Raw genomic sequence first — 17,445 nt, 5'->3', positions numbered from 1 at the left:
ATATATTTTGAAAATATTTACATGTATTTATATGTATATATTTATATTTATATAATTTATATTACATATAAATATATTTCGTATATAAATATAACATTTTCCTTAAATATATACATATGTGTATGTATTTATATATACATAATAAATATACACAGTACACACACATATATTATGTAAACAAAACTTATATTTTGGATGCGATTAATCGACAGCAAATTGACTGCACTAATAAGAACTTTCTTTTATTTACTTTCTGACACACCCATTTCAAGTCATTTTGTTCATTTTAATTCGGAAGCAAGTACATTTCCAAACAAACAGTTTGCAAACTAGCCTGATTTCCAAAATAGTTTACTTTGTAATTAGTCAGTCCAATTTGTCCAATCTGATGCATTCAGGTCAATTTGCAAACTGTTTGCTAATAAGATATGCGTCATTATCTAATTGAAAAGGTGATTGGCCAATCGCAACGCATTGCCACCTCTCAAGTGATTTTTCAACTGAATTATCTTGTTCCCCGCTTACATTCATAGCCATGCTTCAGGAGCTCTATGAGAACACAATGAGCTCAAAGGAGGTACAAGAAAGCCACGACTCCTCCAAAACCAGATTTTAAAAAAGCTCTGTAAAAAGCTATAAATAAACTGATATTTAGCTTATCAAATAAGCAAAGGCCTGCATCCATCATGCAATTAGTGTAAACTGTGTAAAGTGGCCATTACAAACACCATCAAACAATCACTGTGAATAAAATCTCTTTCGATGCCGTTTAAAAAACATTAGCAGACACTGTTCACGGTTTCTCAATTACAACAGCTCATAATAACATGGCTTTCCTGCTGGAATTATTCCGCCAAAGAGCCTCGTAAAGCATTAGCATGTAGTGGATGTGGCAAGGATAATAAAGCGCTGCCACGCTAATTAATGGAGTCGTTTGCATGCGTGCAAGGTCTAGATTGAGAGAAGTAACATCTCATTTAAAATGTGATCAGTAAACAGTGTGTATGAGTACTGTCATGACAATGAAAATCAATACATTGTTATTGAGCCGGTTGGTCTAGACCGCCATTCTTCTCGTTAAAATGATTATGCAGCGCTGGACAGTAAAACAGCAAGAAATCAGTCACAAACTAAATGTCTGTAATCCACATGTTTAGTATTTTATGAATGGTAAATGGATCTTTTATGTTCTTCCATCATCAGTTACTTACCGTCACATTGTTCCAAACCAGCATAACTTTCTGTCTTTTGTAAAACACAGAAGGAGATGTTTTGAAGAATGTGCACACTGCTATTTTCCACAAAATGATTTCATATAGTAAACGAATGCAACAAATCGAGTTCCTCACATAAAATTACCGTAAGACTTCAGAAAATTTTTATGGACCACTTCAATGAGGTTTTATGGTGCATTTAGGGCTTAACAGTTGTGTCAGTAAGAATTTTTGAAAGAAATTAATACTTTTATCTAGCAAGGATGCAAACTTAACAGTAATGACATTTATAATGTCATACAAGATTTCTATTTCAAATAAATGCTGTTCTTAGTATTCAAAGAATCCTAAAGGCAAATGTATTACAGTTTCCACAAAAATCAATGTTTTCAACATTGATAAATTTTTTTTTTTTTTAAATACTTCCTGAGCTAATACTAGAATGATTTCTGAAGGATCATGTGACACTGCAAAATTCAGCTTTGCCATCACAGGAATAAATACAATTTTAAAAAATAGGTGATATATAGTGATATATATATTAGGGCTGGTGATTAAAATTTTTAATCTAATTAATTACATTATGTGCCGATTAATTAACCTAATTAATCACAAATAAATCGCACAACACATTTGGATGAGAAATTACTCCCAAAAGATCATTTAAAGTCATTGTCGTGTAAAGCATCAAACAGACATTACAAAAAGTAGCTTCAGCAAGAAATATTTAGTTTGATTCAACATACAATTTATTACATATACTCTTTTGGATCATGAGTAAATGATGACAATTTTCATTTTTGGTTCACCTAATTTATTTCAAATATTCAGGAAACCTCGTATTAAAGGCAACATTCCATAACCTAACATTTCATTGAATAACATGAAATGGTTTGACTCTATAGTAGTAATTTGCGCACACACACCCAAATGCCCTCTTCAACTGGTGTACTTTTATTATTATTATTATTATTATTATTATTATTAATGTTTGCCAACATTGTGATCTACTATTTATTTATTTATTTATTTATGTATTTATTTGTATGTCTGTCTGTCTGTCTGTTTGTTTGTTAATAATAATAATAATAATAATAATAATAATAATAGTATTATTATTATTATTATTATATATTATTACAATAATATTATTATTATTGGTCGTTTTGAGACCAGTTTTAATAATGATGAATTTAAATAATAATTAATAGAAATATAAATTAAAACAATAACAATAATAATAATTTGCACTATTTAGATTATTGAATTTATTGTACTATGGTACAGCCACATTCATTTTTAAGCTTTAAATAAAAAAAGGATGCAAAAACTGATGAAAATACTGTCATCAAACACACATCTTCAAAATTAGGTAAATAATAATAATTAATTGAGGTTTATGTTAATTCAAAATATATATACACTACCATTCAAAAGTTTGGGGTCAGTGAGAATTTTTTTAAGAAATCAATATTATATATTCAGCAAGGATGCAATAAAATGACCAAAAGTGACAGTAAAGACATTTATGAAGTTTAACAATTTTATAAAGGTTAAAAATATCTCTATTTAATTTCAATTTCAATCATTAAAAAAAAGTGTGTCACAGGTTCCACAAAAATATCAAGCATTGATAATATTGATAGTAATATTTCTGATACAGACATTACAAAAAGTAGCTTCAGCAAGAAATATTTAGTTTGATTCAACATACAATTTATTACATATACTCTTTTGGATCATGAGTAAATGATGACAATTTTCATTTTTGGTTCACCTAATTCGTTCAAAACGGGGATTAAGAAATGAAATGCCGCTGTGTGTTGCTCGGAGAAAAACAGTTCTGCTTTGTCTTCATACTTCCGTTGGCAAAATTGAGCAAAACAGACAACATTGTGTCTAAAATAACACAATATTAACTTCTTATTTATTGAACTGCTGTATAAGATCACAATCACATTTACACTAGTGATATTGCTTAATTATATGATGTAAATATGAGACAAAAACTCAAGATTTGACACTGAAGACTGGAGTAATGACTGCTGAAAATTCAGCTTTGCCATCACATTACATTTTAAAATATATTATAACAGAATTTTAAAAATTATTTTAAATTGTGAAAATTTCACAATACTACCATTTAACTGTATTTTTGAACAAATAAATGCAGCCTTAGGAAGAACAAGAAACATCTTTCATATTCAGTAAAAAAATCTTACCAACCATAAACTTTTGAACAGTATGATATTCACAACACTTTATGTACATAAACATACTGCTTTTGTCTGTCAATCCCTTTGGGTCTATCTGTAAAAGCACTGAACTGCTCCGAGCATCTGTGAGAAGACAGCATGTAGACTGTATGTATATAGTGGTGATGTGCGTCTGCTCCTGTTAGACTCAAAGCTGTCAGGATTGTGGTGGCTGGTAGCTGTAGGGGAGACGAGCATTAAAAACACGCAGGGCCACAGAGCTCCACGCCTGGGCTATGATGATACAACACAGGCGGTTGGAGGGTGGAGGAATCTCCTGGCAAGGACGAGATGTGTTTATCAACAGAGTGAGAACAGAAAAAACAGATGAACAGAGAAAGACTAGTGATATTGCTTAATTATATGATGTAAATATGAGACAAAAACTCAAGCTGGGGCATTTTTGCCCCATATCTTGAATTTTAGGGACATTCTAACTAAGGTTATTATAGTTTTGCATTTTTAAATTTGTTTTATTTTAATATAGTTTTCAAATTTTCAATAAAATTTTGTTTAGTTTTTATTAGTTTCATTAATAATTTTGTTAGGTTTAGTTTAGTTTTTATTTTGTGAACATATTTCTATTTAGTTTTTTAAATAGTTTAGTTTCAGTAAATAAAGTTTAGCAGATTTAACAGATCACTTCCAAAGCGCAGACCAAAGAAAGACTTAATTTAACCTTAGTGACGCAAACGTCTAGCGACACAAAATTAAAGAATGCTGAGATTGAGATGGTAAAAGTATACAAATATACAGCAAAATGAAGCAGCCATGCCTTTTTACTGCATAAATCTACACAAGTTGCACTTATATTATCATATTTAAAAGCAATAAACTGAATGATAAATGTGCGTTGTGATATTTAATTTGAAAATAAATGTAATTTGTTTATAATAGATGTCTTTTATCTTATTTAACCATAATCATGATACTGTAACTGTCGTGTCTTGCTCACTTTCCTGCGAACAAACGCGCATATCATAACTGGGAATAATGAAATTCAATAATAATTGCGGAGCCTCAACATTCAATTTGCAGCGTTGCGCATTATAGCCATACGCACTGCAGATGAAGTGAATGGCAGCTTAGGAGCGCTCGTTGCTCGCATTCTGTAGCATATATAATTTTATTTTATTTCAGTTAGTTTTTCAATAACTGTTGTTAGTTTAGTTTCGTTTTAGTTTTTCGTTTTATATTTCATTATCAGTTTCTCATTTTCATTTTTTTATTTTGATATTTTTATTTTATTTCAGTTTACGAACATCGTTTTCGTCTTCATTTACGAAAATAACCTTGATTCTAACTACGTTCTCTAGGCTCCATCAGATGACCCAAGTAGGTCTGGGGCAGGGCAAGTGCGTTAAATGCGTAATTTTAACACGTTATTTTTCACCGCAATTAATTAATCTAATTAGCACGTTGACCCTAAACTTGTAAAAGGGTATTGTTCATGACACTCAAATCAACAACAAACCTTTTTCAAACCTCAATACATTAAGCAGCGCTAAAAGCGTGTCTCCACCAGGAACAAGAGTATCACTGAGGGAAAATGAGAACCACTACACAAAAAGACCTTCTTTTATTCTCCGCCAGGAACACAGAGACTTCTGGAAGGAGAACGGTAAGGACTTGTGACTAGAATTACTGACACACTTTTCCTTTGAGTGTCGAGCTAATCTGGGTTTAGTCGTGATTACGTAAGCCATCGCTTTTTCCCATGTCTCTGGGCAATAGTAGCGCAGCTGATTTTTAGTCCTCTTTGTTCGGAAGGAGACACTTGGACGCAGATTTTAGTATCACCAGTTATAGCTGCTGCAATCACACATGACCAGCTGTGACATGCCCATATTTTCACAGTCTCTCAGATGTGGAAAAATTTACTGAAACGCTCAGCAAAGGAACGAACTAAATGTATCTTATGAGTGTGAAATTAACATTTATCACTTATTTCCATTACACCGCTGGTACTCCGATATCCTTATCAGAATATGATGTCTAAGTTTAAGACATTTAAGAGGTAAACTTGTTAAAAAGGGAGGTTCTTAGCTGGAACAAGCTGATTATGTGGACGAGACTTTTTGCCATAAGTCAGAAGTATGGTTATATGAGTTTGGGTGTAGTTGTCGTACCTGTGGCAGTGCGGAGCTGAGCTGACGCTGCAGTGAGTCCCGGTCATAGATGACGTCCTGCAGGTGCTGCTGGGCGAGGGCCAGGCTTTCTTGTGTCTCTCTCAGGGTGTCCAACAGACGGTCTCTCTCGTCAAGCATGTTGACCATCAACTGCTCAAAATGCGAGTCAGGGTCGGAGGCGCTGACTGAACTGCTCCGAGCATCTGTGAGAAGACAGCATGTAGACTGTATGTATATAGTGGTGATGTGCGTCTGCTCCTGTTAGACTCAAAGCTGTCAGGATTGTGGTGGCTGGTAGCTGTAGGGGAGACGAGCATTAAAAACACGCAGGGCCACAGAGCTCCACGCCTGGGCTATGATGATACAACACAGGCGGAGCGGGTGGAGGAATCTCCTGGCAAGGACGAGATGTGTTTATCAACAGAGTGAATGCGAGTCAGGGTCGGAGGCGCTGCTCTGGGAGCCACGCTGGCTCATCGCCGTGTCCTCGCTGATCGTGGGCATCACTTCGCACATCATCTTTACCTGCTGAAAGAGGATGAATGCTTAGGAAACCTATGGAAATATCTGTAAAGCTGCTTTAGATCATTGTGTATTGTGAAAAGTGCTATATAAATACATTTGACTTGTCTTGACTAGGTTCTGAAAAGATTGTCCATTTTGAGACCAGTGTTAATAATACTCTTACACTATAAACAAGCCACAAAATCTTCAAGTTTATTTATTTATATATTTATTTTACATTACTTCAAAGGTAAATGACTACAGACATAATTTGTGCAGCTTTTGTTACTTGTACAGTACCACACAGTGATTGGCTATTACGACTAGATTTTGACTATTATTTTATTGCTATGTAAATATAATATAATATAATATAATATTTAACATTTTCAAATAACATCATTACATATTAATAGTAGTGGCAGTAATAGTATTGTAGTACATAATTAATTATATTATATAATAATTATAATAAAGTATATATAACAATAAAATAATAATACTAATACAAACAATAATAATATTATTATTAATAATATAATATAATAATAATAATAGATGTGTTTATCAACAGAGTGAGAACAGAAAAAACAGATGAACAGAGAAAGACAAAGTCTTGGCAAGTAAATCTTGTATGTGTAAGTGTACAAGTGGGTCCTGTTATTATTAACTATACAGAAAATTAATCTGTCCAAATAGTGTTGTAGAGTATACGTGTATAGGAAAGCAATGATGTCATGGGCGGGTGAGCTTCCTGCACTCTAGATTTCATGCTTGTGCCGTTTACTGGACCAGAACGCATAATTTCCTCTGTTGCTTATGTAACACGGTGCTCTACAGCTGTGTTGTACCGTCTCCTGCAGCACCATGACCCGGTACAGACCACAACCACCACCTGTGCCATTTGTCTCAGGTGGCTTATATATTACACCCTTACAGAGGATGGCAACAATGTAAGCACATACTCAAGATTAGGGGTGTTAAAAGATGTGCGTGGCATTTGCAGCTTCTGAAAAAAGGAGAGCAATTTTCTCAACAAGTAAGAAAAAAAAAACTGGATAAAGTTTGTAGACAAATTTTAAGTTGGCTTGAAAAAGCCGAGCCAGAAAGTTTGAAGTAGTTTTAAAAGCTTGAGGTTTGAAGGTTTTTTTTTTGTTTGAAATAGTTAAGCTTTAATTTGGTCGTTTTAAAAGCTAAAAACCATCTAAAACCAGCTGATTTAACAAAAAACAACTAAAAACCAGCTGGTTCGTCAAAAAAAACAAACAGCTAAAACTATCTAAAACAGCTGATTTAACAAAAACAGCTAAAAACAGATGATTTAGCATAAAAAACCCCAGCTAAAACCAGTTCATTCACTGAAAAACTGATTTTTTTTAAAAACATAACTGTAAAAAAATATTATCAAGATTTTTTATTTTAAAAAGTATTATTTTAGTATTTTTTATATTATTACAGTATTTAATATTTTGAGTTAGCTTTTATTTTGTTATATTTTCAGTTTTCATTTTCATTTTGATTAAAATATTTTAAGCTTTAGTAATGTTAGTACTTCAACTTATTTCAATTAGCTAACAAGGCAACATTTCTAATCTTCAAATTTTAAGTTTAATATTTATTATTTCAGCTTTATTTCAATTTACAAATTATTATTAATAGCTTTCATTTTAGGTAACCATAACATAAAATAACATAACATATAAAACAACAATAATAAAAGTGTGAAAAATAGTCATGTGATTGGCTAATTATCCTGTCAGTTATATTATGTTCACAACTGCTCAGAAAATCCATGAGTGGTAAAACTGATGGAAATGGATGGACTAATTATAGAGTTTACAAATAACCCACTCAGAAATCACCTCTTTCAGTCACATACAAATTTAAATGAACCTGAAATTACTTGAAATAATCTGTAAATGAGCCCTCTAAATGCATCTAGAAGCATCTCTCATTTCTGTCTCATTTGCAGTCTAACGTAGCGACTGTTCTTGAGGCAGTTATTGAGATACTGATAGCTGATCAATTTGAAATTTGCTTCACCAAATGGAAAACTGCAAAACTAATAACGGTTCCTAAACAATCATTCATTTAAATTCAAACACAATTTTACCTCCCTATAGTGTACACATAGAAAGACATATGGCCTACACTCGGACTTGTTTCATGTTTACAGATAGCAGGCTTACAAGTCCAACCTAATCTGGCTGTCACTGGCAATGGGCCTGCAGACACTATGTGAACAGGCTGTTAGCCAGAGTCCCACCATCTCCCAGCTAGCCACTAACTGCTAACTTTAGACCCACAAACGCTCTGGGCTGCGGCCAGCTCTCTTGTCTCCAACCAAGCATACAATGGAGAGCCCTGAAGCAGCCTGGAAAAGTCAGATTTTTTCCCTCCTGTTATAAATAAAGACACAATTCAGAAGACAAATTAATGTGTAAAGGTCTATCACGAGATAGACCACGTCTGAGTTTCTCAAACTTCCGCTGGCTATCAAAACACTTGACAAATGTCACTTAGATAACAGATGATTATAGCAATAAGACCTCACCTAAGTTGGCTGCTACTTCAAAAACAAAATATGTTCTTTTATGAAATGTAAACATGCAATGAGAATAGCTCAAGACTGAAACAAATACCACTGTTCTAACAAGCTGCTTAATTAAAATGTAATTATATTTAATTAATTAATTATTCAGTGGAACAATCACCCTTTTGAGCAAAGAACACAAGACATTTACTGATTCTAAAGGAAGCAAGGAAGACAAAAAAATTCATAAAAATAATCAAATAAAGCAAACTAAATATATAATATAATATAATATAATATAATATAATATAATAATACTAGTCAAAAGTTTTTGAACAGTAATATTTTTAATGGTTTTTTAAAGAAAAACATTTCTCTTCTGCTCACCAAGCCTGCATTTATTTGATCCAACGTACAGCAAAAACAGTACAATTAATGATCTTCCCACCCCTATCCGGAATGCTGAATCCCTGACAATTTTCAAGCGACAGCTGAAAACTCATCTCTTTAAACGCTACTTGACTTCATCTTAAAAAAAAAACAAACATTTCTTTCTCTTTATTTATTCCTTCCCTTTCTAGCTTGTACTTATTTGAACAATGCTTGAAACTTGGTATTGCAAGCACTTCCTGCGTCTGTTTGCCTCTTTAAGAAAAAGAATCGCTTTATGTATTCCCCAATTGTAAGTCGCTTTGGATAAAAGCGTCTGCAAAATGACTAAATGTAAATGTGTAAATGTAAAATTTAGACATATTTTTACTATTTAAATAACTGTTTTCTATTTTAATATATTGTAAAATGTAATTTATTCGTGATTTCAAAGCTGAATTTTGAGCATCATTACTCCAGTCAGATCCTTCAGAAATCATTCTAATATTTTGATATGATGCTCAAAAAACATTTATTATTATTATTATGTTGAAAACAGCTGAAAACAGCTATTTCTTTGATGAATAGAAAGTTCAGAAAAACAGCATTTATCTGAAATAGAAATCTTTTGTAACATTATAAATGTCTTTATCGTCACTTTTGATCAATTAAAACAATCCTTGCTAAATAAAAGTAGGCTATTCATTTCTATAATTTCTTTCCCCCCCAAAAAAAATTATAAAAAATTATACTGACTACAAGCTTTTAAGTGGTATAGTGTATAATGTTACAAAAGCTTTTTATTACAGGTGATCTTTGGATCTTTCTATTCATCAAAGAATTCTGAAAAAAATGTATTCAGCTGTTTTAAATAATAATAATAATAATAATAATAGTTTCTTGAGCAGCAAATCAGCATATTAGAATGATTTCTGAAGGATCATGTGACACCGAAGACTGGAGTAATGATGCTGAAAATTTAGCTTAGATCAAAGGAATAAATCAAATTTTAATATATATTCAAATAGAAAGCAGTTATTTTAAATAGTAAAGATATTTCACAATATTAATGCTTTTGCTGTATTTTGGATCAAATAAATGCAGGCTTGGTGGGCAGAAGAGGACTCTTAAAAAAAAACTAAAAAACATTAAAAATCTTACTTTACATTTAAAACTTTTGACTAGTAGTGTATAATATTAGTGTTAGAATATAATAAGTATTTTTTTTATTATTACTTCAATTTACTTAAAATTATTTTATTTCAGTTATTTGCCAAGGCAACATTTCTAATTTTTTTTAAGTTTACACTTAAGTTTTTCCATCTAATATTTACATTTGATTATATTTGTAATATTCAATTAAAAAAATATTTTTGAATAATTTGTTAACAATAACAACACTGGATATACTGTGATTGGCTGATTATCCTGTCAACTACATAATGCCCGCCTACCAACTGTTCAGAAAATCCATAAGTGGTTAAACTGATGGAAAAAGATGGACTAATTACGGAGTTAACAACTCACCTACTTTCAGTCATACAGGCCTACAAGTTATAATGAAGCTGAAATGACTTGAAATTATTTGTAAATGAGCCCTCATGCATCTGGAAGCATCTTCTCATCTCTGTTGCAGTCGAACATGGAGGTAGTTATTGGGATATTGATAGTTGATCAATACAAAACAAATCACCACCACTTCTTACCCTTGGCCCTTAGAGCTTTCTCGTCAGGAAAACAATTTTCAATTAAAAATGAGTGTAAAGATAGTTGTCGAATCACTATAAACAAGGGAGGGGTGGGGGATCAAACCCAAAACCAAGAAGGGTTGCTTTTTCCTGATATTTTGAGAAACATCTGGATATAACATAGTTAACAACTCACCTACTTTCAGTCATACAGGCCTACAAGTTATAATGAAGCTAAAATTACTTGAAATGATTTGTAAATGAGCCCTCATATGACACATTCAGTCACACTCAGAGAGTGACGTCAGGGACAGACACCTGCTGCAGCGCAAAGCAGTTTACACACCACCTCTGACGTCACTATTACACACCATCAGTGAGCACAACAGCTCCACAATAACAACATGAGACAACTTTTAGGGCTTACTGAAGAAGATACATCTACTAAAGAGACTCACATATGAATCACATATGACACAGACATTATTTATAATATAATATAATATAATAATAAAGTAATTGAGTTAATTAATTTCACTGATCTATACAGCATGTGCCTATTGTTCTATATCATTTGACTTTACAGCAATATAAAACTAAAAATCCAGTTTCAATATTTCAACAATAAAAGTGTCTGTACAACCAATGGTAGCTTAGAAGGGTGTCCAAAAAAAAAAGTTTTTGAAACGTTATTTTTTTCCAATTCACACACTGTTTACAAAACTTTCTGAAATACGACCCCTTACTTAACAACAATTAGAAAAATCACTTTAAAAAATAAAATAATAATAATAATAATAATAATAATAATAATTTAAAAAACAAATGAAACAAATGTACTAACAAAATTCTCCTAATTCTCACCCTACTAGTCTCAGAGATTTCTTTTAAAATATTTTGGCAATAAATTGCAAATTGCAGAGCAGAAATTGTAACATTTTGCTAATTTTGTGAATTCTCTGTAGCATCAAACGGTCTCAATTTTTGTCAACACAGCAGAAAATGTCAGTTGCTGAAGTTTATAAGCACATGTTCCTACATGCTCCAAATGTAAAATGATGAATGAAACTCAACTGAACCACCAAACAAACGAAAGCAACTGCATCTTTGTGATCTATACGAAGCTCCATGAAGAAAGAAAAGGGAGAAAGGAAGAAAGAAAGAATGACGCAGCAGGATTGGAAGAGGGGAAGAGAAAAACCATTACAGCATCTTAAGTGAAGACTCCCCCCATCTATATTTCATAACACCAAACAGCCACTAACATCAGACATCAGCAGTGAGGCTGGAAAGACTTCAGCCTACTATATACATAGCGATATTCAATGAGCATAAAGAGCAATGGAATCCTGCGTCCCATTTGGGCAATAATTGCTTTATGATGGTTTACTTTGGACTGATCCAACAGGGTCATTACTCAGTAATAGTTCTGTTTTTATATTGCTCAAGGGATCTACGGCCTTGTTCTAGTGCAATTACGCCACATTTTGGTAGCAAAACGGGTCAAATAAAGGTCTTCAAATCCATTATGTATCATATATTTTGTTGATCAATCCCTTTATGATTGGTTAATGAGCAAACAGAGCCAAATAATCCAATAATGAACTGTACCAAGTTGAAAGTAGGGGGTTTGTAAACAGTGATGGTCCAAGCGTGTGGGCTGGACTGAATAAATGAACAAAGGAATGGATTATTGACTGGATATTTGGCACAACATCCTGCAGTGAAATTTAAAGCAAATGGGCACAAACCCAAGACTGCTCAATGGCACAATTGGTCTGAGAGTACTGTACGCTGTATTTTAAACCCACATTTCAATCGGAGTATTGAGAGGAGCACAAGACAATGCCCAGAGTAAAAGCCCCACTGATGACAACAAGAGCGATCATATTCCACACACACTGTCCTGAATGAATGCATGGCTGTGTGGGGAGGGAGAAAGAGAGAGAGGTACAGATTGAGAGGAAAGGGAGGGCTGAGGTGAGGGAGTTCAATGAAACCTGTGGATTTTGTAGCGATACAAGACAGGTCAAGAATAATGGAACTGCACCAACCACGAAAATTATGATGCTGCATTTAATATATAGTGGGCTCCAAAAGTCTGAGACCACTAGTAAAAAAGCTTCTATTTAGATTTGTTTTATTATTATTATTAATGCAACTTCATTTTTGAACATTTCAAGCTGTATTCACATGGTCAAAGTCTCACATTTACTTTCATTTGATTAGTGACTTGCATTATCTTAAACATGATATATAATCTTAAACTTTTTATTATTTATTTTAATTATTTACATTTGTACTAAATACATAACATGTAATATATATTCTCTCTCTCTCTCTCTTCGTTTTATATTTAAACATTTTTGTTTATTTGGAGATTCGTTTTGTATTTTTAATCCCAAATTTCCATAGTGGTCTCAGACTAGACTCCACTGAGTTTTAATTTATTTAGTTTATGGTTATACAATAAATAAATACAGTTTTGTTTCATTTTTTTTATTTTATTATTTAAATGTTTTTGTTTATTTGTGGATTTAAATTACATTTTTAAAACCCAGATCTTTAAGTGGTCTCAAACCAGACCCCACTGAGTGTTCTTAAAAATTCCATTATGATTATATACATTTTTATAATGACTAGATAATTTAGATATTTAATTATTTTTATATTATTCTTATTGTATTATTTATTTATTTATAATTCAATTAGATTTTAAATATCAGCTCTACAACAGTGGGCTCAGACTGGACTCCACTGTGTGCTCTTAAAATTTCTTAGGACATTATATTATATATTTACAATAATAATAATAATTCTATTTTAATATTTTATTTTTATATTATAATTTTTTTAATGTTGAGATTTAAATATGATTTTATATCCCAGGTTTTCAACAGTGGTCTCATGCTGAACCCAACTGTAATTTTTCACTGCCATAGAACCAACCCGCGCACATTCAGTGGTGTGAAAAAGATCCTTTCCACCACACACCCCCTACCAAGGTCATACAAACCAGCTGTACATTTGATCAAATACAGTGGAAATGGCTGTGGTAGCCTTTACACACTAGCACAACCACCAGGGTCAGTGGGACATCCTATTCTCGGCCTCTCTGTCTACACAGTAAGGACCATTAGAGGCAAGAACACCAGTGTGGCCACCACAATTCTCCATCAATAATACGCAATCATGGCTGCCACGTTAAATGTTTAGTGTCCACAAAGTAGCAAAAATTACTCGATTTGAGGTTTGAAAGCTGATGCTATGTGAGTGCTATATGTTTGGATATAAATATATAACTTATGACGTTTACTAGAAAATGTTTTAAACTTTAAAAAATGTACAGAGTCACAAAATTGCTTTAATAAACATTAAACATGATGTGATTGTATGACTGTCTTGTCAATTTTAGCACAATATTGCCTAATGACAGTAAAACAGTAAAATATTACATATTAGCGATGAAATTAATTGTGTGTGAGTAACATCACTATTAAATGTGTCAATTAATTCTTCAAATGTAAATTAAAGCTTCATGCTGTAATCATTCAAACATGCTTTGTTTGACTGAACAGCCAATCATTAGTACTACATTAGAGCACCACATTCACATTCACACAGTCCTCCGGCACATGTGAATAAGGTCCATTACAGCCGGACCACAGGCGAGGGGGATATGCAGGGACAATTCCCTTGACATGCCCACTACACCTAGCAAGCCTGCATGTTATAGTGATCTCATCGCTTTCAAAACAGCCTATTCTGCTGCTGTGACTCTAAATGGAGAGAATCCTCAACCATTGTCTCAAGCGCATTACATCATGCCTGTCTTTGCCTCTCTCTCTCTCCCTCCCTCCTCTCTCTTTCATTTCTCTCTGTCAGTGTCTTCCATTGATCTATGCACCTTTTCCCTGTATGAGATATGAAAGATTATCATCAGTTCCCAAGAATACACATGCATGCATTCATTCATGCATTCATTCACTCACACATTCAATGATCTCTGCTACTACAACAATACCTTTCACATCTGTTGGAAGTTTCCTTTCACTAAAGAGGCATTTCCGAATCACCTTGAGAATGGTGCACAAACAGTACCGTAATTTTACAAGTCGGAAACAATGACTATTGCACTGTATTGTGTATGGGTTGTCTTATACTCACTATTCACTGTGCAATATCAATGACAGCTGCAATCTTAAGCGTGAGCGCACAGCTGCTCCAATCATCCGATTCACTACAAGGAAGCTTCACTGGCCAAAATCAGCACTGCTCCGGCGAAACCCGCATGGATGTCCACCGCTGGCATCCTCAGAAACGCGATACTGTCCCGTATATCGATGACATTTTGATTTCCAGATATGCCCATTAGTAATAAAATGGCACGTTAAGGATTCAGCTGCGAGAGCAGCGGTGGATGGTAGAGACCATTGTTCGAGAAAAGAGGGGGAGTTCGCTTCTGTCTTAAAGTTGCAGCTGTGCAATTTCCCAACGAATAGTAGGATCTCCACATTTACGCATGGACACGTTTTGTTTATTTTATTTAACATTTAGGAAAATTCAAATATTTAGGAAACGCCGTCTTAATGAGGTTACCCGACTCCACTAACACGACTCCATTAAAATGACTATTAAACATAAAACATTATGTAAATACGGCGAACGTGAATGTTTCAGTGCGTCTTCGCAAAAAATATTTTCGGACAAAAATCGACAAACCGGCATATGTTGAAATGGTTTCGGTTCACAAACACAAACCTTAGATTCTCGACAGCAGGGGACAAATTTACAGTCAATATTATACAAATATATTAATAAAATAAAATAAATAGGCAGATAGAATTCTTGATAGAATTATGGACGGACGGACGGACTGATAGATAGATAGATAGATAGATAGATAGATAGATAGATAGATCCATCCATCCATCCGTCCGTCCGTCCGTCCGTCCGTCCATCCATCCATCTATCCATCTATCTATCTATCTACTGCAGTAGGTGGCGACAGATGAACACTGTGTTTTTAAGAGAGTCATTGAATCATTGACTCGTTTGAAGATTCACCAAAAAAAAGACATGCAACTCTTTCTCTATTGCCACTGTGGACTCAAATTATTATTGGCTTTATTACTGTATATTTCATATTGTATATTGTACATTTAATAAATCGACAGACAGACAGACAGACAGACGGACGGATGGATGGATGGACGGACGGGCAGACAGACAGATAGACGAACGGACAGACGGACTGATAGATAGATGGATGGATGAATGGATGGACGGACGGACGGACTGATAGATAGATAGATAGATAGATAGATAGATAGATAGATAGATCCATCCATCCATCCGTCCGTCCGTCCGTCCGTCCGTCCATCCATCCATCTATCCATCTATCTATCTATCTACTGCAGTAGGTGGCGACAGATGAACACTGTGTTTTTAAGAGAGTCATTGAATCATTGACTCGTTTGAAGATTCACCAAAAAAAAGACATGCAACTCTTTCTCTATTGCCACTGTGGACTCAAATTATTATTGGCTTTATTACTGTATATTTCATATTGTATATTGTACATTTAATAAATCCTATTTTTAATTTTGATTTTGAATAGAGAAATAATCCCTTTGAAAGATTGTTGAATGGTTTGTGTGACTAAAATACAAAATTTACAGCCGAGACTGTAAACTGACATTTATGCCCTTGCAGTGAGTATGGAAAACATCAAATCAACGTAGAAAATTGTGTAACAAATATACTGACAAACCTCTCTTTATTCTCTTTCTCACTCTAGTAGCCACTGTGATTTCCTTTTAACATATTTTATTGCATAAAAACTTTTTTGTATGCATAAAAAAATGGGGGGGGAAAAAAACACATTTTAGCTTTACATAGACAAATAATAGCTAATGTTGTGAGTTCTCTGTAGAATCCAGCGGACTCAATACTTTTTGTCCACTTTGCAGAAAATCTAATTTGCTGAAATTTATTAGCACAAAGCCTCTTGATAAAGTGTGGCTCTGGGGAGCACTGCACCACAGATCGTAAAGCACCACAGAGTATTAACAATTAAGCAAAATATGTTCAGTTAGGAGTTACTAACTACAGAAGGAAACAGACCTGAGTGCAACTAGAATATCCTTCCTTTGGACAGATGTTCAAGCAGCAGAATGACTATAGAGCTGCAGTGTGTGCGGTGTCAGTCCCGCAGGGGAGACCTGAGGCTGACGGGGCTGTCGCTGTCCATGGTGCTGCTCCAGAGAGGAGCCAAGCACTGCTGTCCACACTCATAACAGTGACAACGCTCAGCCTCAATAACATAAACCTGGCCATTTCAGTCATGTTTTAGAATACTTTCTCCTTTCCTAGATTAACGTGCAAAGACAACTATGAGTAAGCCAATCTTAAGCAGAGTGTAAACGCTGTCGCTCTTCAGCACTTTAAAACAGTGCTTTGTTCATTTTAGCAGTCCAGCTTGTCAACTTCTAGCAAAACAATTCAACCAATAGTGAAACAATTATTTGTGCAATTGCATTTGTGCCGTAGAAATTGCACACTTCACCTTGTTTTTTTAATCCACGTTCCTGGTCATATTATGCACAAGTCATCAATTCATGTAATCTAGCTGAGTAGGATCTTGGTTAATGTTAACCAATAGTCAAACAGCTTTTTAATTAGAAACGTGTCACATTATGGAAGTAAAATGGGTTGTGAAAGCCATTTCATGTTGATTTCAAGCGGTCTCTG

At 33.8% G+C, this 17,445-nt stretch overlaps 1 protein-coding gene across 2 annotated transcripts in view; it reads right to left on the bottom strand.

The window, feature by feature from the left end:
- Window positions 1-15,101, bottom strand: part of ppfia2 (PTPRF interacting protein alpha 2) — a 194,925-nt gene extending 179,824 nt beyond the window's left edge. Inside the window, exons 1-3 of one of the 2 annotated variants that reach the window (XM_016572856.1) lie at window positions 14,860-15,101; window positions 6,054-6,126; window positions 5,599-5,783 (exon numbers count right to left, since the gene is read on the bottom strand). In XM_016572856.1, the coding sequence (XP_016428342.1) occupies window positions 5,599-5,783; window positions 6,054-6,117 (249 nt within the window). In that variant the 5' untranslated portion in view covers window positions 6,118-6,126; window positions 14,860-15,101. Of the gene's footprint in view, window positions 1-5,598; window positions 5,784-6,053; window positions 6,127-14,859 lie in introns of those variants that run through there. The other variant, XM_016572855.1, reaches the window with a different exon arrangement.
- Window positions 15,102-17,445: the final 2,344 nt, after the last annotated feature.

The sequence above is a fragment of the Sinocyclocheilus rhinocerous genome, unplaced genomic scaffold (genome assembly GCF_001515625.1).
Source record: "Sinocyclocheilus rhinocerous isolate Xijiao unplaced genomic scaffold, SAMN03320098_v1.1 scaffold412, whole genome shotgun sequence".
Classification (NCBI taxonomy): domain Eukaryota; kingdom Metazoa; phylum Chordata; class Actinopteri; order Cypriniformes; family Cyprinidae; genus Sinocyclocheilus; species Sinocyclocheilus rhinocerous.
Note: the sequence above shows the minus strand (reverse complement) of the source record. Positions and strands in the feature narration are given on the sequence as shown.